At 34.1% G+C, this 19,152-nt stretch overlaps 1 protein-coding gene across 2 annotated transcripts in view; it reads right to left on the bottom strand.

Annotated features, from left to right (window-relative positions):
• PGR (progesterone receptor) overlaps positions 1–19,152 on the bottom strand; it is an 83,769-nt gene that overhangs the window by 15,181 nt on the left and 49,436 nt on the right. Inside the window, exons 4-6 of one of the 2 annotated variants that reach the window (XM_039221798.1) lie at positions 16,675–16,980; positions 3,040–3,184; positions 1,441–1,571 (exon numbers count right to left, since the gene is read on the bottom strand). In XM_039221798.1, coding sequence (XP_039077729.1) covers positions 1,441–1,571; positions 3,040–3,184; positions 16,675–16,980 — 582 coding nt within the window. The remainder of the gene's footprint in view (positions 1–1,440; positions 1,572–3,039; positions 3,185–16,674; positions 16,981–19,152) is intronic. The other variant, XM_039221799.1, reaches the window with a different exon arrangement.

Here is a 19,152-nt window from a genome sequence, read left to right as displayed (position 1 = left end):
TTAGGGTCGTTTGGCTCTCCAGCATAATGTAGCCTGTCTATAAATATAGAATTATGTTACTGATATCAACTAATTTGGGAAATCTAGGATCATCTATAACATAACTGCTATAGGATTCATTACTGTCAAGAAAAGGATAGGAGTTAACCACTGTAATATTAAGTTTATTCTAGTTGACACTCTTGGCTAATTCCATATCAATACTTTAGCTCACTTCATGATCTTTTATCAAATTAGGCTTGAAGATCTCTATGCCAAATAGTGTTTTCAAGGTAGGGGGATAGGCCTATGGATCTTTAGATCCTATATTTTCCCCTGTCTTTGCACAGACTTTCATGAGGAAAACTTCCTTTTTAAGGGTTTAGCACTTTTTTGGCCTTTTCTCCTGATATGTACCCCACCCTTTCACTATTTGAGAGTTGTGCTACTAGAAAGAAGTCCTTGAGAAGATGCTACTGAGAAAGACCCTTGGCTCACCTTCCATCTAAGGTCTTAGCTCCCAGTGGTTCTCTTTCAAATCACTGTGAGTGACAGAAGGATCAATTCAGAAATTCAAAGGCTGAGCATAACTGTGCATACTCCAAGGGCACAGAAAAAGGTGAAAAGTAAAAGCAGTTTTTAAAAATTTTCCCACCCAGATCCTTGGAAATCCACTGAGGCAGAGATATGTGTGTTCTTTGTGTATGAGAAACAGTGAAATGGATATTTGCCTATCCTTCTGGTGACCAATGCAATGTTTCATGTTTCTTTGGGGTGTATAGCTAGAGTGTACTTCCCAGCCTCTCCTACAGTTACTATGGGTCATGGAATGCGGGTAGAAGTGACATATAACACTTCTAGGCCTTACTTCCAAATCTTTTCTCACTCAGTGCTTACTTCCTATTGCACTTGGAGCTTGGAGAACAAGCTGCTATGTAAGAGTGGAGTCCCTAGAGGGGAGGAATGTGGAATTTTCTTGCTAACCCACTGGACTGTAAATATGAGTGACAAACTGATATTGCATTATGCCACTGATCTTTGTACATATGTGTTATAATAGCCTATTCTGACATAAAGAGTATAGTTCCAAACAAAATTGTGTATTTTATATAGTAAGTTCTTTGTGGAGTGGGAACTGAAAGAAGATCATTTGCATTCATGCAATATTAACTAGTTCATAATACCTAATTAGGTGAATACGAAAAAGTTATTTAATCATGTTTTATGTGAAAAATATATAGTTGGCTGAATTGGTGGGGTATTTTACTCTCATGTAAAACCTGACAAATATGAATTTTATTAATATCTATGACAGTATATTAGGTGGCTCTCCTTTGCAGTCACAATCTAAGATTCATACCTCATGTATAAGCATATGATCATATTGTTATTTAAGACTTTCCCAATGAATTAAACATTAAGAAAGTAAATATCTTATAAAAGTTGTTTGTAGTCACTCACTTGTATTAAGAAGTAGCAATACTTTCATACACAGGAACTCTTCTTGGCTAACTTGAAGCTTGACAAACTCCTGTGGAATCTGCCACATGGTGAGGCATAATGAATAGAATGATGATTCCTTCATCCTCTGTCTTATATCACACACAATACACACAAGAGAAAGTAAGAGGGAAAAAACACAGACATGGTGTCTTAGCCAATTTGTGTAATTTATCAGAGAAAATGACATTTGGTAATTTATATACTATTGAAAATGTCTCTTTGTAAACACAATCAATAGTTTTAAGTTTAAACAAAATAAACTAATAAAGTAAATCATTTGCAATACTGAATTTTTTGAAGTTAAGAAATTTTAAAGTTAGAAATTCATACTATATATACATGTTGCTTCTCATTTTTATTATTACATTTAAAAACCTAAGGAGTTAAGAATGTGGAGCTGAGGAAATCATTTATGTATGGATCTTCTTCTGTTAAAATGTATAAAATTTTGTGTGTAATCCAATAGGAGAATGGATTCAGCCCACAGAAATTGAAGACTGTAGAACAGTTTAGTATATTCAGTTCAGAGTGTTTAGTGCAGAACATTAATACTCTAAACTATTCTAGGGGAAATGTCTGGTTATCTAGAGAACCTTACAAAAGATTAAATAATTGACAAGGCCAAACACTAGTTCTGAAGGCTGAGAACCTTTTTTAAAGGTATTTTCTCAACTATGTGTTATGTAATATCTGTATTAGTCACAATACAGCTAACACAAATAATGAAAAGAAAACTAGATTTTGACTCAGAAGAACTAAAACTAATCCTGCCACTTAGATTCTTTGGCAGGATATGCAATTCCTCTGAGCCTGTTTCCTGAACTGCAAAATGAAGGATGCTGATTCCTTACCTATTTCAAGGGATTGTAGGGCAAAATGAATTAAAATATATGAAAATTATCTGTTAACTATAAAGACGTATACAGTAGCTTAATATGTTATAAAATTCTGAGTCAGCATTCATCATTAGAATGGTATAAATATTTCCATGAAAAGATTCTTATTCAGTTTAAGATTATACAAAGAAAATTAATTATAGTAACTTAAATACAGCCGAAAACATTGAAATATTTATCTTTTAATTTCTAAAATAAATTACCACTGATTTTTCTTCTAGGAGGAGACACACTTTTTGAAGTAAAAAGTCTTTACTTTTTAAAAGTAAGCCAATACTTTCAAGCAAAATTATTTCTAATTTGCATCATTATCTTCATCAGTACAAAGGTATAAAATTTTAATTTTATAAACTAAAAATTTCATTTTATCTTTAAGCATATTTCTTGACACATTTTCGAAGTTTAAAAAAATGGATTTGAGAGGACTTCCACACATTGAAACAAAAGGGGAAACTTCTAAATATCAAATTACTGATATGATACAATTTTATTAATTTTGTTATATCAAGCTACATCCTGAGGTAAATCTGATGACGTTTTCAGGAAAATTCTATTATTTAGGCTACTATATGTATAAGCATCTATTGAAATATAATTTTTAAGATTATCCTACATATACACTTATGTGACAATAAGAACAAAAATCCAAGTTACTACTTACTCATTTAGTATTAGATCAGGTGCAAAATATAGCATCTGCCCACTGACATGTTTATAAGATCTCCATCCTAGTCCAAACACCATTAAGCTCATCCAAGAATACTGGATGAGAGTTATCTGGTCATCAATATGTAAATTTCTAAAACCTACAAAACAAATTAAAAAATAAAATGATCCCCCAAATCACTGGTGTTAAAATGTTGAAAATACATAGAAATTTGAAAGTAGATGTACGTAGGGAATATGTTGTTTTTAATTTCAGTATATTTTATACTATAAATGAAGAAATATTAATAAATAATAGAACCTGAGAAATTAAAAAGGAATAACATTGGAAGTCATTAAAATTGATCACTATGAAATAGCATTTCTGTGAATTCACTAATTGGCAGTCATCCATCATTCATACATACAATATTCATTTATTGAGAATCACTTGTCTGCTAGGTGCAGTGTTAAAATGGTAGGGTTGGGAAAATTAAAGACCCAACCCTTGCCCTTAAAAGAAACTCATAAGTCAACAGGAGAGACAAACACATACTTATGTGCACCAGGAATTGGGATGGAAGTCAGGAAAACTCCCAAAGAGATCGTGCTCAAGCAGACTATAATCAGTTTGTTAAAGAATCTTGCCTTGTACTTTAAAAATACAAGGGGGAGAAGAAGGGCGGAAATGGTGGGGGAAAGGGAGAGAGGCAAACCATGAAAGACTCTTGAATGCTGATAAATATTTCTGATGGATGGGGGGGGGAGGGGGGGTGGGCATGGAGGAGGACACTTGTGGGGATGAGCACTGAATGTTATGTGGAAACTAATTTGACAATAAACTATTTGTAAAATAAATAAATAAATAAATAAATAAATAAATAAAAATTTAAAAAAATATTAAAATAAAAATAAACGTTTTATTTTGTAAAACCACTGCTTTCAATTGTATTTTATTTTTATTTAACAATCCTTTAATTATGTCTTAGGTAGATTCCATAGTTTATGGTCACTTTTGTGTTTTGGAACTTAACCCAGTCTCACTTTAAATATCATGTCGTTTAAAAGGTTGAGAGAGAGAGAGAGAGAGAGAGAGAGAGAGAAACAGAGCATCCATCCTTCTCCGGTATTGGTGGCAGAGGGAAGATAGCAGGGAGAGGGCAAATGCCTTGACTTAAATGGTCAAAACCTTCTTTCCATCTCTTTTTGGCTGCTTTGCAGAAGAAATCCAGCCCAGCAGTGATGAACTTATAGGAGGGAGAGGCAAAGAGGTAAATTTGGAGATGGAGACTATGGTCAGATATGTCTATTAAGGAGCAACAATATGACATAGCCTTATTTGTGTTGTGGAGGCATCCTTGCTAGCCATATGGAAGATAGATTCAAAGGAATAAGTCTGGAGTTACAGAAAAAAAGTTGGGAGCTATTGCCAAAGGCCAAGTGAGAGATGATAAAAGTCTGAGATAAGTCAACAGATAGGAATACAGAGGAGAGAGTACATCAGAGAAATATTTAAAGGGTAAAATCAAAGAAATTTGACAACTGATTGTATATAGATAGGAGAAAGAAGGAGCCTAATAGATATTTCAGTATTTTTGCAGGAATGGTGGAGGATAATCGCATTACTGAGACAAAACAGAGGAGGAGAAATAGGTTAGGGATAAAATCATAAGTTTTGATATGTTGGAGCGACTTTTGAAATGTCTACACAGCAGTTAAACAAATGGAATTTGAAATATGGAGGGATGCCTGGGTGGCTCAGTCAGTTGAGTGTCTGACTTCAGCTCAGGTCATGATCTTATGGTTTGTGAGTTTGAGACCTGCAACAGACTTAGCTTTTTTGGCTTACATCCTGATTTATTCAGGTGCAGAAAAACTCCCTCAACAACTAGGCAAGAAAAATGTGGCATGCAACTTTCATAATTATTTATTTTCATATGACATACATGTATCTTCAAGTTCATGTCTATATATTATTTCTTTCAAAATTTATGATCACTTTTAACACAACAGACCCATAGAAACTATAAAAATGTACAGAAAGGATGCTTATAACCAATTTTTATAGGCTTTATGAAAATGGATGATTCCTTTAATATAATTATATTATATTATGATTAGAATTTGATTCTATATATTATGATTAGATTTAGAATCATTTTATAATATATTAATAAATTTTCATAATTTTTTGCAAAGCAAAACTCTTTAAAGGGACACATATATAGATCAGCCTATTGCTGGTCTATCTCCTTAAATCAGAAGCAGTTCTGGAGAGAAGGCCCAAGTTCTAGTTTTGGCTCTACTGAATGCCACCTGTATAAATCAGTTACTATTGCTAAATCTATATTTCTTCAAAGTAAAATCAAAATGATAAAGAAAATTACTTCACACAGTGGCTATGATACTCAAATGGGATAATTATGCATATTTTAGCACGCTAGTCAGATGCTTATTATTCTACCAATGAGTCCTATAATAGAATTGCTGATGGAGAAACGGCTTTGAGAAAGCCACAAATCAGGCTTATGGGATTAAACAAAATAAGATCCAGAGGCATTTTATATATTAATACATAAAAATAAATGTATATATGTATCAATACATATTTATTAATATGCTCAAATTTGTTAATATATTTATATATTATATAGTCATCAACAAATTTATTAACAAATATAAAATATATTTGTTAATAAATTTTATATATTACATAATATAATACATATATTCATTATATATTATGAACTTAATATCCATAAATATATATTTATAGATATTATATATTTTATTTCTATATTATAGAACCTATGTGATAACATTAAAGGGTAAATATTAGTAATAGCAATAAAATTCAAAGAAAAAAGCAAGTGTTCTATCTGAAATATACATTTTCCAGAATACATATTTCATTTGGTATATACCAATATTTATTTTTCCAGATTACACATTTTATATATATGTCATTAGATATGTATATAAATTACATATTTATGTATGAAAAATGACAGTCTCATAGAAATTTAGGCTCAATTAGTCAAAGGTATTAAAACATTAGCAAATTATTCACTATCATCTTCAGGAACATATTTTTATTCTTTATCCCTTTCTTAATCAATTCTATACTTTTGAAGAAAGTATTTCATACTACTTAAATATTTGACTTATTATGCTACTTTTTTTTCCACTCTAGGCCTTTGTTTCATGTTAATCTCTAATTTAAAAAATTTTATATAACAGTTAAACCACTTGTTCCTTTTAAAAAACAGATTCCGCTTATATTTACATGTATGTGTCTACTTTATCCCGCCCTTTATTTTGCAGAAGTTGCTTGTTTTTCTTTTTGCATTCTGGGATTACTAAAATGTAAAATAAAGCACATTTTTAATAGATTATAATATAAAAGGCAAATCTTGCTGAAAGAACTTAAAACTTTTGAAATTGCCAATATTTATAGCAGAAAGTGTATTATCTCCATTTAACAGAATGAAAAAGAACCCAGAAAAGGGCTTTTTAAAATAGCCACCGTTTAGAGGGCTTATCTGTGATAAATGTACACTGTTAAATTGACTTGAACATGCTTGGTACAGAAGTGTAATTTTTTTCCCCCATTAACTGTAATATCATTCATTACTTTATACTGAAAAACAAAGACGGGAACACGGAGATCAAACTCCCATTGATGATAATGATCAGGTAAAGTCAGTACATTTGCAATGATGATCAAAATGAAAAACTTCACATAGAGAAGTGATGGATGATTCTTAATTGTGTTTAGCAAATAGTAAAGAAAAATACACTTTCCTTTTAAGTGCCTTGACCTGATAATTTCTGACAAAAGCTGTTACAAGTTGTTCAATCTTTAATGCTTAAAAAAATAAACTATGTGGTAACACATGGCATGTATGATCTTCTAATTCTCCTGTGTTACCTCCAGAGTTTTGATAAAATATATAGATTGTGCTGCTATAAAAACTGTCATGCATTGAAACATTTTATCTACAACAAAGGCAGAGCATTAAATGCCTCAGCACCTTCTGACACAAAATATGAATGAACTTTGAGGAGCATAGAAAAGTTACAGCACTGTAAGTATCATCACCAACAGATATATGATTTTTTTAATGAGTAAGGATTTGATGGCTAATGATTTAAAGTAGCATAGTTCCTTCCATATCAATTCTGTAATTTAAATTTCTATAAATACTCTTTAAGCACCCCTTTGGGTTGAAGCATTATGGTTGCAATTAGGCAATAAAGACTAGAAAGATGTTGACTCTGCCTTTAATACTTGCACTTTAGAGACAGAAAAAAATGAGAACATAATAATAAGTCAGAGTGATAGTAGTATGGTTGATAAAGGCAAGAATGATGTGGTAGAGCAAAGAGGTCTTTGACTCAGTCTGGGAAAGTTCAGGGAACACTTCAAGTGATAGATGGTTAGAATCCTGAGGGCTAGTTAGGAACCAGCAAGGGTGAAATGTGGGGAAGGGGAGGGATCTTCAGGTAGAGAAACAAAACGGACAAAAGAAACCAGGACACTAAACAAAGAGCATTGGGGGGACTGAACCTTAGAGTTGCTTGAAGAAAAATGAGTGATAACATTGTAAATTCAGGAGCAAAATCACAGAAGAATCTTGAATGTCAAGGCTAAGAAATTTGGACTTTGTTATGAAAAGGAAAGGGAACTATATAATTGATTACAGTTGTTTTTTGAAAGATGATTCTGGTGGCAGAAGAAGATTGCTTGGGGACAGGGTGAAACTGGTAATTGGGTTAGTCAAAGAGCTACAACTGAAATTAGACAAGGACCTAAACTGAGTCATGGCAGTGCCAGTGGATGTGGTATGTATAATGAATCCTATATTTAATAAGCAGAGTTGACAAAATTTAATAACTAATTGGACAGGTGGTGAAGGAGGAAAGTGAGCTCAGGATACCCAAGATTCTTTCTGAGGCACCATTTCAAGATAAAGGTTTTAGGTTTATGGAGTAGAAGGTCATGTTGACTTGGAAATTCATCCATGTGGAAATACATAAATAGTTCAAATAGATGGTTCGATAGTTCACTAGATGGTCTGGCTTGATACTATGTATCTAGGAGTCATCAGAATATAGTGGTAGTTCAAGATAAGGCTATGAATGGGTTCATCCAGGCTGTGTAGAATGAGAAACTACAGGAGTAGAAGATGGAACTCAGGAAATGCCAAATTTATAGTATGATTGGAAGAACAAATCTACAAAGGAAACAAAATAGGTAAATTGAGAGAAACATATCCACCTGAAAGGAAATGATCAATTCCAAAGTACAAATATTTGACAGAAATGATTACTTCATCAGTGTCTCCAGAGACATGCAAAACATGGTAAGGGCTGAAAGTACTCATTAGACTTAATAAAAAAAAATTTTTGTTGACATTAGCAATAGTAATTTCAGTGGAATAGGATGTTAGAAAAATCATTTGTTGAAAGGCTTTATAACAGTATCAACACTGGAGTTTACTCATAGGCTACGCTCATTTCTTTCCCATCACTTTTTTGGGGGAAGTAATTTGATTTATCCATTTTAATTGAGACGAAAGAAAAACTCCTTTGTCACATATGCAATGCCTGTCCCTGAATCAAAAGATATTTTTGGTATGCTTCAAAGGTAGAAAACAAGGCGAAGCACTGTTGCAATGTGATACTGTTAATTGCTAGTAGTCTGGCTTACTGAGATTAAGCAGCAAGATATGTTTTCAAAAGTGCAATATTTAAAAATGTTAAAGCCTTAACGCTAATAGATTTTTTTCACAAAATAAACAGAAGAATTGGCAAAATTTCTAAAAAGGGAATATTTTCCCCAAATTCCTCTGTCACATAAAGTCTGCCACAATGTATTGACACAGAAGATAAAGAATAATTCAAGGTGAACTTGAATTGGGAATGAGGATTTATCAATTTAATTTTCAGAGCCTACCCTTTCAAGACCTTCCTTGATCAAACCATAACTTATGTCTCTAAATTTCCTTCTACTACTCTCTCAAACATGAATTTATTGTCAGTGGCTTCTTAATACTTGGGCGATGTATTACAAGGCCAGTACTATACTAGTGTTTGAAAAGCCATATATACAATTGTATTTTCTCAATTAGCAGCTATTAAGTGTTTTCATTACTATGCTGTGGAGGAAGGTATGAAAATATTTTTTATGTTACAAATGGACCCTCCTACTAGAAAAGATTGAGAATCATTCATCAAACATACCTCATGCTTTCCTTGTTTTACATCATAAGCCACACTATTCCAAAGTCTCATTTCTCCAAGGTACAATGTAACTGACACCTTGTCTCTGAAGCATTCTCTAGTCCGTAAAGACAAAAATGTCTTCTGTTCCTCTTTTCTTTATATCTGTATCTTATGTCACTTTCCCATACCACTATAGTTGTTTGGGTATCTTATTTATTCCACTGGACTGAAAGTTTCTTAACAGAAGGAATATGTCTTGTTCATTAACAAAAATTAAGTATGACTAACACAGAATGTTGTATTAGTTCCAGGTGTACAATATAATGATTCAACAATTCTATACATTACACAGTGCTTGTCATTGTAAGTGTAGTCACTACCTGCAACCAAATAATGTTTTACACTATTATTGACTTTATTCTCTACAGTATACTTTTCATCTCCATGACTCATTATTTCACAACTGAAGGTTTATATGTATTAGACTCCTCTATCTATTTCATACATTCCCCCACCCCTCCTCCCTGGCAACCACAAATTTGTTTTCTGTATATAAGTCTTTTTTTTTTTGTCTCTTTATTTCTTCCCTTTTTTAATTATATATATATATATATGAAATCATATGGTATGTCTTTCTCTGGCTTATATCACTTACAATAATACCCTCTAGGTCCACCCGTGCTGTTTCAAATTGTATGATCCCATTTTTAAATCAATGATAATATTCCATTGAAATTTATACCACATCTTCTTTATCCATTCACTTACTAAGAAGCACTTGGGTTGCTTCCATATCTTTTCTATTATAAATAATGCTGCAGTAAACACAGGGGTGCATATATCTTTTCAAATTAGTGTGTTCATTTTCATTTAAGTATTTTAAATCCAGTAGTGTTCAGCTGTACCATACAGTGATTCAACAATCCATATGTTACTCAGTGCTCATCATGAGAAATGTACTCCTTAGTTCCCATCACCTATTTCACCCATTTCCCTCCCCACCTCCTCACTGGTAACCATCAGTTTGTTCTCTATAGTGAAGGGTCTGTTTCTTGGTTTGTGTCTTTTTTCCCCTTTGCTCATTTGTTTGTTTCTTAACTTCCATATATAAGTGAAATCACATGGTAATTTGTCTTTCTCTGACTTATTTCACTTAGCATAATACTCTCTAGCTCCATCGGTGTTGTTGAAAATAGCAAGATTTCATTATTTTTTATGGCTGAATAGTATTTCAGTATGTGTGTGTGTGTGTGTGAGAGAGAAAGAGAGACAGACAGACAGACAGACCGACCAACCGACAGAGAGAATACCATATCTTCCTTATCCATTCATCTATTGATAGACACTTGGGCTACTTCCATAATTTGGCTGTTAATAGTGCTGCAATAAAAATATATCCTTTAGAATTAATGCTTTGTATTTTTTGGATAAATGCCCAGAATTGTGATGACTGGATCATACGATATTTCTATTTTTAACTTTTTGAGGAATCTCCATAAATTGGTGTAATTGCACCAATTTACATTCCCACCGACAGTGTTATTTATTGTCTCTTGGATTCTATCCATTCTGACAGGTGTTAGGTGATATCTCATTGTGGTTTTGATTTGCATTTCCCCAATGATGAGTAATGTTGAGCATCTTTTCATGTTTCTATTGACCATCCATATGTCTTCTTTGGAGAAATGCCTGTTCATGTCTTCTGCCCATTTTTAATTTGGGTTTTTTTGTTTTTGTTTTTTGTTTTTTGTTTTTTGATGTTGAGTTGCAGAAGCTCTTTGTATATTTTGGATACTAAAACTTTATTAGATATGCATTTGTAAATATCTTCTCCCATTCAATAGGCTATTTTTAGTTTTGCTAGTTGTTTCCTTTGCACTGAAGAAGCTTTTTATTTTGAGGTAGTCCCAATAGTTTATTTTTGCTTTTATTTTCCATGTCTCAGGAGACATATCTAGAAAGATGTTACAGCTCATCTCAGAGAAATTGCTGTCTGTGCTATCTTCTAGGATTTTTATAGTTACAGGTTTCACATTTAGGTCTTTAATCCATTATGTACTTATTTTTGTGTATGTTATGAAAACTGGTCTAGTTTATTTTGTGTGTTGCTATCCAGTTTTCCCAACATTTGTTGACGTGTCTTTTTCCCATTGGATATTCTTTCCCCTTTGTTGAAGATTAACTGGCCATATAGTTGTGGGTTTACGTCTGGGCTTTCTATTCTGTTCCTTTGATCTATATGTCTGATTCCATGATAGTACCAGACTGTTTACATTGCTACAACTTTGTAGTATTTATTGAAGTCTGGGATTGTGAACCTTCGGCTTTGTTCTTCTTTCTCAAGATTGCTTTGGCTCTTTGCATTCTTCTGTGGTTCCATACAAATTTTAGACTGTTCTAGTGCTATGGAAAATTATACTGGTATTTTAAGAAGGACTGAATTAAATCAGTAGGTTGCTTTGGGTAATATGGACATTTTAACAATATCAACTCTTCCAATCTATGATCATAGAATATCTTTCCATTTGTTTGTGTTGTCTTTAATTTCTCTCACTGATATTTTATAATTTTCAAAGTATAGGTCTTTCATATTACTTGGTTAAGTTTATTCACAGATATTTTATTGGTTTTCATGCAATTGTAAATGGTGATGTTTTCTTAATTTCTCTTTCTGCTATCTCATTATTAGTGTATAGATATACAACTGATTTCCCTTGTATATAACGGTTTTCTCTTACTGCTTTAAAATTTTTGCTTTCTTATAACTTTTTTTGCCATTTTAATTAATATCTATCTTGGTGTGGACCTCCATGTGTTCATCTTGTTAGGGGCTCTCTGTGATTCCTGGACTTGAATGCTATTTCCTTATCCAGGAAGGGAAGTTTTCAGCTTTTAATTCTTCAAATAAGTTTCTTTCCTCTTTTCTCTATTTTCTCTTTCTAGATCCCAGATATTATGAATGTTATTACACTTAATGATGTTACTGAATCCCCTTATCCATGCTTTAATTTTTTATCGTTCATTGTTTTCTTTTTTGTAGTTCATCTCGTTTGCTTTCCATTACTCTGTCTTCCAGATGCTTATGTGTTCTGCATTCTCTAACCTACTGTTGGTTCTCTCTAGTATATTTTTTATTTCAGTTATTGAATTATTCATCTCTGGTTCTTTGTTTATTATCTGACTCTCTGGTGAAGGTCTCATTGAGATCCACCACTCTTTTTCCAAGTCCAGTGAGTATCTTTATGACCATTAGTTTGAATTCTTTATCAGGCACATTACTTATTTTTATTTCATTTAGCTCTTTTGCTACAATTTTGTCCAGTTCTTTCATTTGGGACATAGTCCTCTACCTCATTTTGCCTAACTCCGCTTGTTTATAGGTATGAGGATGCACAGCTATCTCTCCTCGTATTAATAGTGGCTTTGTGAAGAAGAGGTCTTGTAGTGCGTGGTAGTCAATGTCCCCTGTTCACCAGAACCATGTGCTCCTAGGGTGTCTCCTGGATATTGGCTGTGTGAGCACTGCTGTTGTGGCTAATCTACTAGCTGACTGAACTTTGTCCAGTTAGCTGCAATGAATGGTCTTACCTGCTGTGATTTCACAGGACAGGGTTTAGTCCTTGTGCTTTTGTAGGGCATGTCAGAAATAATCATGGGCTTCTTGACAGTTTGTGTCGGCAGTCAGGCTAGTTGTCTGTACTCTGTTTGCTGCAACTGTGTTCATAGCAACTGGCAGAGTACCCTCCATATGTGGCCCCCTGAGTTGCTTTTGTTGGTAGTTAGGGCTGGCAGTCAGATCAGATTTCCCCACTAAGTATGGCTGTCACAGCAACAGCCACAGTAAACAGGGTGCTCTCTCTGAGTGGCCAGCTAAAATGCTCATCTGTTGAACTGACCATGTGCTGGTGTTGAGGATTATTTCCTGCTATCCACAGGGCAGGAGTATCTTTGGAATGGCATTGGTCCCTGCTATGACGTTCACACAGCATATAAGGGCAGGAGCTCCTTTTGAGGAATGCCTGCTGAAGTGGAAGAGATGGGGTGGGTCTGCAGGGAAACGTGAGTTGGGGTACATGGTGTTGGCAAGATAGGAGGTGTTCCTGCTGATATCCACAAGTGTCCACCTATCTAGGTTGGGGGAAGGGGAGAGAAATGGTATCTTCCAACACTTTGGTTTCTGAAGAAATTTCCTATAGATCCATGTCCCTCCAGCCCATGTTCTAAGATCAGTCAATAGCTCTCCACATATATTCTAGGCGCTATTCAAACTGTGCTATATGCTGTGTTGGGTCAGTAGGGTTACTTATTATACAAGCTCTTTAAGTAGAGAAGGTCTCAGTTCCTATGGCCCTTTGGCCTTTCTGAAGCTAAGTCCACTGATTTTCAATGTACCCAGAGTTAGGCCCCCCTAATTTTCAAAGCTTGCCAAATTAAGTCCTGTTGGTTTTTATAGCCAGATGTTAGGAGAACTTGTCTTCCCAGTGAACAACCCCAGTGTTGTGGGTGCCTGATGTAGGGTCTGATCCTGTTGCTTCACCATGTTATGGTGTCCCTTCAATTTGTAGTTAGTCTTACTGGGGCTTTGGTTCCCAACCATGTCCCTGCCCTTTTTATCCTTTTCAATGTGGCCTCCTTCCATGATTAATTGTGGAAGGTTTGTTCTGCAAATCTTCACATCATTTTCAGAGTTAGTTTTATAGATATAGCTGCTATTTCAGTGTGTCTCTGGGATGAGGTAAGCTCAAGATTCCCCTACTCTTCTATTCTCCTCACCTCTGTCTTGTTCATTTCTTAAAATTTGCAAATACTGTGCTGCTTCAAGCTCCAAATAAGAAAGTATCACTCACTAATGTTACAGCTAAATGTCAGTGTAAAATCATTCACATAACAGATACAATATGTCAGATGTAATATATCCTAAGCGATATTTTAAATGCACTATCATGAGGCTAAAGCATCTTGCAAGTCTCCATTATATAGGAGCAATGATATCTCTGAAATATGAGATGTTAGATAGCCTGCAATTACCTTAATGGGTCCAAGATAATAGAAGAGCACAAATAAAGAAAAAATAATGAAGCCCTGACCAGGCAACAAGCATTCTCTCAGGGACCTGTAGATACACGCCATGGAGCCCTCAGGCATACTGTCACCTTTGTTGTTGTTGTTGTTGTTGTTTTGCATTTGATCTTAATCTGACTTCCAAAACACCCTTTCTTGTTGTGAAAGAATCACCTGATCTGCCAACATGTTTTACTATTATCTTTCTTGCACTGTAAATAAGTAACATCCTGACTTATCAAAAGTCCTCATTTAACAAAAGTTCACATTTCACAGACCAAATAACATGTGAGTGAATGGATAAAATAAGTTTCTCTCATGCAAAATTGATCACCAAATGCAGGATATGTCGCACCCAAATGTGTTCACACTATAAGTTCAGACTTCTGTCTTTTCTTTCTAACGCTACCATTTAATTGTTACATCATGCACACAATATGCTATAGACACTTACTGAGTGAATCAAATGAATAAAAACTATTCTGGCTTAAAGTCAACTCAAAGGTTTTCAGCAGCTAATGATACCAGATTACTTTATATACAGGGGTTCTTTAAAAGAGATCCATAACCTGGTTCACTGACCATTTTCATCGTTCATGCACTATGCAGACCATGCAAATACAGTTTAAAAGACCATGAGCCACACAATCATTTGCTAATTGAAATTATCAAATTAGATTATCAAATAGGCTTCCATTATTGTTACAGGTAACAGAAACAGTACCAGTAATAATGGTGAATGTCATTATTTTTTACTTCCACACAAATTGCATTTTGGAATTATTTAAAAAATTGCTCCTAAATTTAGTGTAAAAGTTTCCTCTGTTTTTGGAAATATGACGATGAATTATCTTCACAGATAAGTGTTTCAACTTAAAATGTACACTATCACCCAAAATGAATGAATTATATTTTCAGTTATAGCTGGTTATTTTCTAACTTTCCTAACTGATAGTAGAATCTTTTTAAATACTAAAGAACCTCCAAAATGCAAAAAATATAGTATCAATCACAATCAAAGAAATCATCTTACCAAGTAATATAAAAACTAACAAAAGTTAAACACATTTTAAATACTCATTTTTAAACAGAAGTTCAATGCTATTGTAATAATTTAATAAAGATCTTTCAAATTTGATAACCACTTTACAGTAAGTTTTTAAAATGCAGAAATTTTCTAATGGAAAAAAATTACCTAAAACTTTGAGTAGCAATGGCATTAATAAGAACCTGATTATTTGCATTTTTCTGTAAAATTACTTTATCTCAATTAGAATAGTGAATTTCATCATTTTTTTCAAAACGTATTTCTTAAAAGATTCAACAAACAGGATCTGTTTTTCTTTCTGTTTCACATAGCCTTGAATTTTCAATAACAAACATTTCAAACCTTTCAGGTAAAATAATAACAAAAATATATTAAGGCAAATTGAGAATAAAATTCTTTTAAAAAGGATGCTGAATTTCCTGGTAGATCAAAATAGCATAATATGTTCAATTCTTGATCAGATACTAGTAAAATAAACTGGTTTAAAAAAAGCATAAGGATATTTTTGGTGTGAAGAGAATGTTAATTTTTAAAATTGCTTTATTTTTACTTATGGGATTAATGCCTTCACAAGTAATGGCTACCCATGTGTTCTCCTGTCTCTGCAGACTCAGATTTAGCCAAGTGAAAAATGCATCTTTGTAATTCTTTCAACCTCTAGGCTCCTATGGAGCTATGCTAAGGAAGCAAATTAGTTTATAAATAAAGTGACTTAAATCCCTTCACAATGGTACAACCCAAATTCTCAATGTTATCTGCTTTATCTAAGTATAAATTAGGAAAAATAGTGACCAGAAGGAAGTTCATTGTTCTATGTCAAAATTATTTATATATGCTTATAACTTGTTTCTTAAATAACTTTAAACACCCACTGCACTCTGAATACTGTTTTGATATATTATGTGAATAGATACATTCAGTTTTATATTCAACCATTTGAGTTTGGTTAAATTAGCACTTAGAAAGAAAGACATTTTTAAGAAGATGGTAAATTTGTCTTTCTCTGAACTACTATATCTGTGCTTGAGCATACAAACTTATGGTGTTCCTTAATTGCTTCATGCATGTAATTCTTGAATCATTAAGACTCAAAGTCTTATCTATGATTTTTGTATTTCCATAGCAAACAGTAAGGTCCTAGACAAGAAGCATGTTATTCAAGATCCTAGATATGTATTTTGCATTGCTGAAATGCGTATTGTAACATGCTGTTTACACAATGCTTAATTTACCGAATAGGCTTTAACAATCTTAATAGTACAACAAATATGGTAAAATTTTGATTATATGCTATTATATACAAATTATTATTACCTGGCAGTGATTTAGACCACTTGACTACTGAAAGAAGTTGTCTCTCGCCTAGCTGATTAAGACTCGTCAGCAAAGAACTGGAGGTATCAGGTTTGGTGTTGTCATGTCCTGCATAGATCACATCTGGTTCAATGCTCATAAGCAGGTTAATCAATGGAGGGATCAACTGTATGTCTTGATTTGGTGAAAAAGCAATTCGCTGGCTTAGGGCTTGGCTTTCATTTGGAATGCCCACAGTCTGTGGGAGAGCAACGGCATCCAATGCTCTCATAACTCTGACTTTGTTAAACTTTTTAAACTTTCGACCTACACAGAAGAAAAAAAAAAAGAAAATATCATGTAAATACACATCAATAAACCTTCCAGCACACTGTTATTTTTCTTAAGTCTTAGAATTATAGCTTAGGAAGTCTTAGCATCAATCTAATAAGATGAAATGGAATAAATAAAATGTTAGAGTTCTCAGACATGGATTAAAGAATTAATTACACAGGGGCACTTGGGTGGCTCAGTCAGTTAAGCAACTGACCCTTGGCTTTGGATCAGGTCATGATCTTATGGTTTGTGGGTTTGAGCCCTATGCTGAGTATGCTGGCAGCATTAGGCCTGCTTGGGATTGTCTCTTCCTCTCTCTCTCTGCCCCTGCTCCACTCGTGTGCACTCTCTCTCTTACACACTCTCAAAATAAATAAACAAACATGATGGGTTAGGGGGACCCTGAACTCATTTTGTCCCACAGACATACCAAGACATAACAACGTAACAGCTATGTCTTTTCAACTAACTCTGAAAATGACCTGAAGAATGGCAGAACAGACCTTCCACGGTTGTTCGTGGAGACAAGGGCACATTGAAAAGTGTAGAAGGAGTGGAGACACAGATGGGAACTAAATCTTTGGTGGGACTAACCACAAATGGGGGTGGACATCACAAGCATGGAAAAGCAAGAGGATCAGGCCCCACACTAGGCACCACCAGAACTGGGCATCTGTGCTAGGATGATGAGTCCATATAACACTGGGCTTTCAATATCAGCATGGCTTAACTTCAAAAGCTTTAAAAATCAGTGGGCTAAATGCCCATTCTTGTGGGAACTAATGTAAACAATTCTCCATGTACCTTGCTAAAACTGTATATTCAACCACTGAGTTTCCATGTGGACCCACTCCATCTAACCGCACCTACATTAACAGGCATCCATCAATCTATCTGGCCCTGGAAAGCAGGGGGAAGATAACTTCATACACCAGCATGTCCACAGTCCCAGCAGCCCAGCCGTTTGGCTACCTGTGCAGGAAACAAGCTTTACTCCCCATGTACCTGAAACTGTGTCAGAGTAGCTAATTGTAGGCATTTGGTCTGAATGCTGGCCCCATTCACCAATGAGCCCATGATGACCTCAGACAAGACCCTCAAAAGCATGGAGACCAAACACTGTCCAGTGTGCCCAGAGCAGGTTATTGCAGCTGGTTGGGCTGGAAGTAACTGCAGATCAGCTACAACAGTAAGGTACACACAGCTCTTACAGGTGTATCCCTGGAGTACTTGGTTTTGGTGACCAGGATGGTTTATGCTATAGGACACCACAGGACCTCTTCTTCAGCAGGCCATTACTTAATAAACATATGTGACCTAATATACATAAACAAACACAGACAAAATGACAAGATAGAGAAATAGCTCCTGAATGAAGGAACAGGAAAAAAGCACAGCAAAACATCTAAATGAAATGAAAATAACCAATATGTTTGATAAATAATTCAAAATATTCAAAATAATTCAAAAATATTCACTGGGCTTAAGAAGAGTGTGGATGATTTGTTAGATCTTCAACAAAGAGATGGAAAATACAAAAAGAACAAGTCATAAATAAAAAATTCAATAACTGAAATAAAAAATACACTAGAGGAAATCGATAACAGATTAGAGGATGCAGAATAACAGATCAGAGATCTGGAAGACAATGTAATGGAAAGCAACCAGACTTAATGGGAAAGTGAAAAAGGAATAAAAATGAGAAGAAGTTAAGGGAACCTAGTGGCATTATCAAGAATAATAATATTTGCATTATAATAATCATTGAAGGAAACAAAAGAAAGAAGCTGCAGAAAAGTTATTTGAATGAATAATAGCTGAAAATTTCCTTAATCTGAGCAAGAGAACACATCCCAAGTCCAGGAGAACAGAAATCCCCTAACAAGATGAACCCAAAGCAGTCCACACCAAGATAGATCATTATAATGGTGAAAATTAATGGTAAAGCAAAAATTTTAAAGTAGAAAGAGAAAAGAAAACAGTTACATACAAAGGAAACTCCATAAAGCTATAAGTTGATTTTCAAATAGAAACTTTGCAAGTCAGTAGGGAATGGCATGATGTACTCAAAGTAGTGAAAGAGAAAGGCCTACTACCAAGAATATTCTACTGGCAGATTATAATTCAGAACTGAAGGAGAGATAAAGTGTTTCCTAGACAAAC

The sequence above is a fragment of the Hyaena hyaena genome, unplaced genomic scaffold (genome assembly GCF_003009895.1).
Source record: "Hyaena hyaena isolate Hyena2069 unplaced genomic scaffold, ASM300989v1 scaffold_1018, whole genome shotgun sequence".
Classification (NCBI taxonomy): Eukaryota; Metazoa; Chordata; class Mammalia; order Carnivora; family Hyaenidae; genus Hyaena; species Hyaena hyaena.
This window is presented reverse-complemented; position numbering and strand designations above follow the sequence as displayed.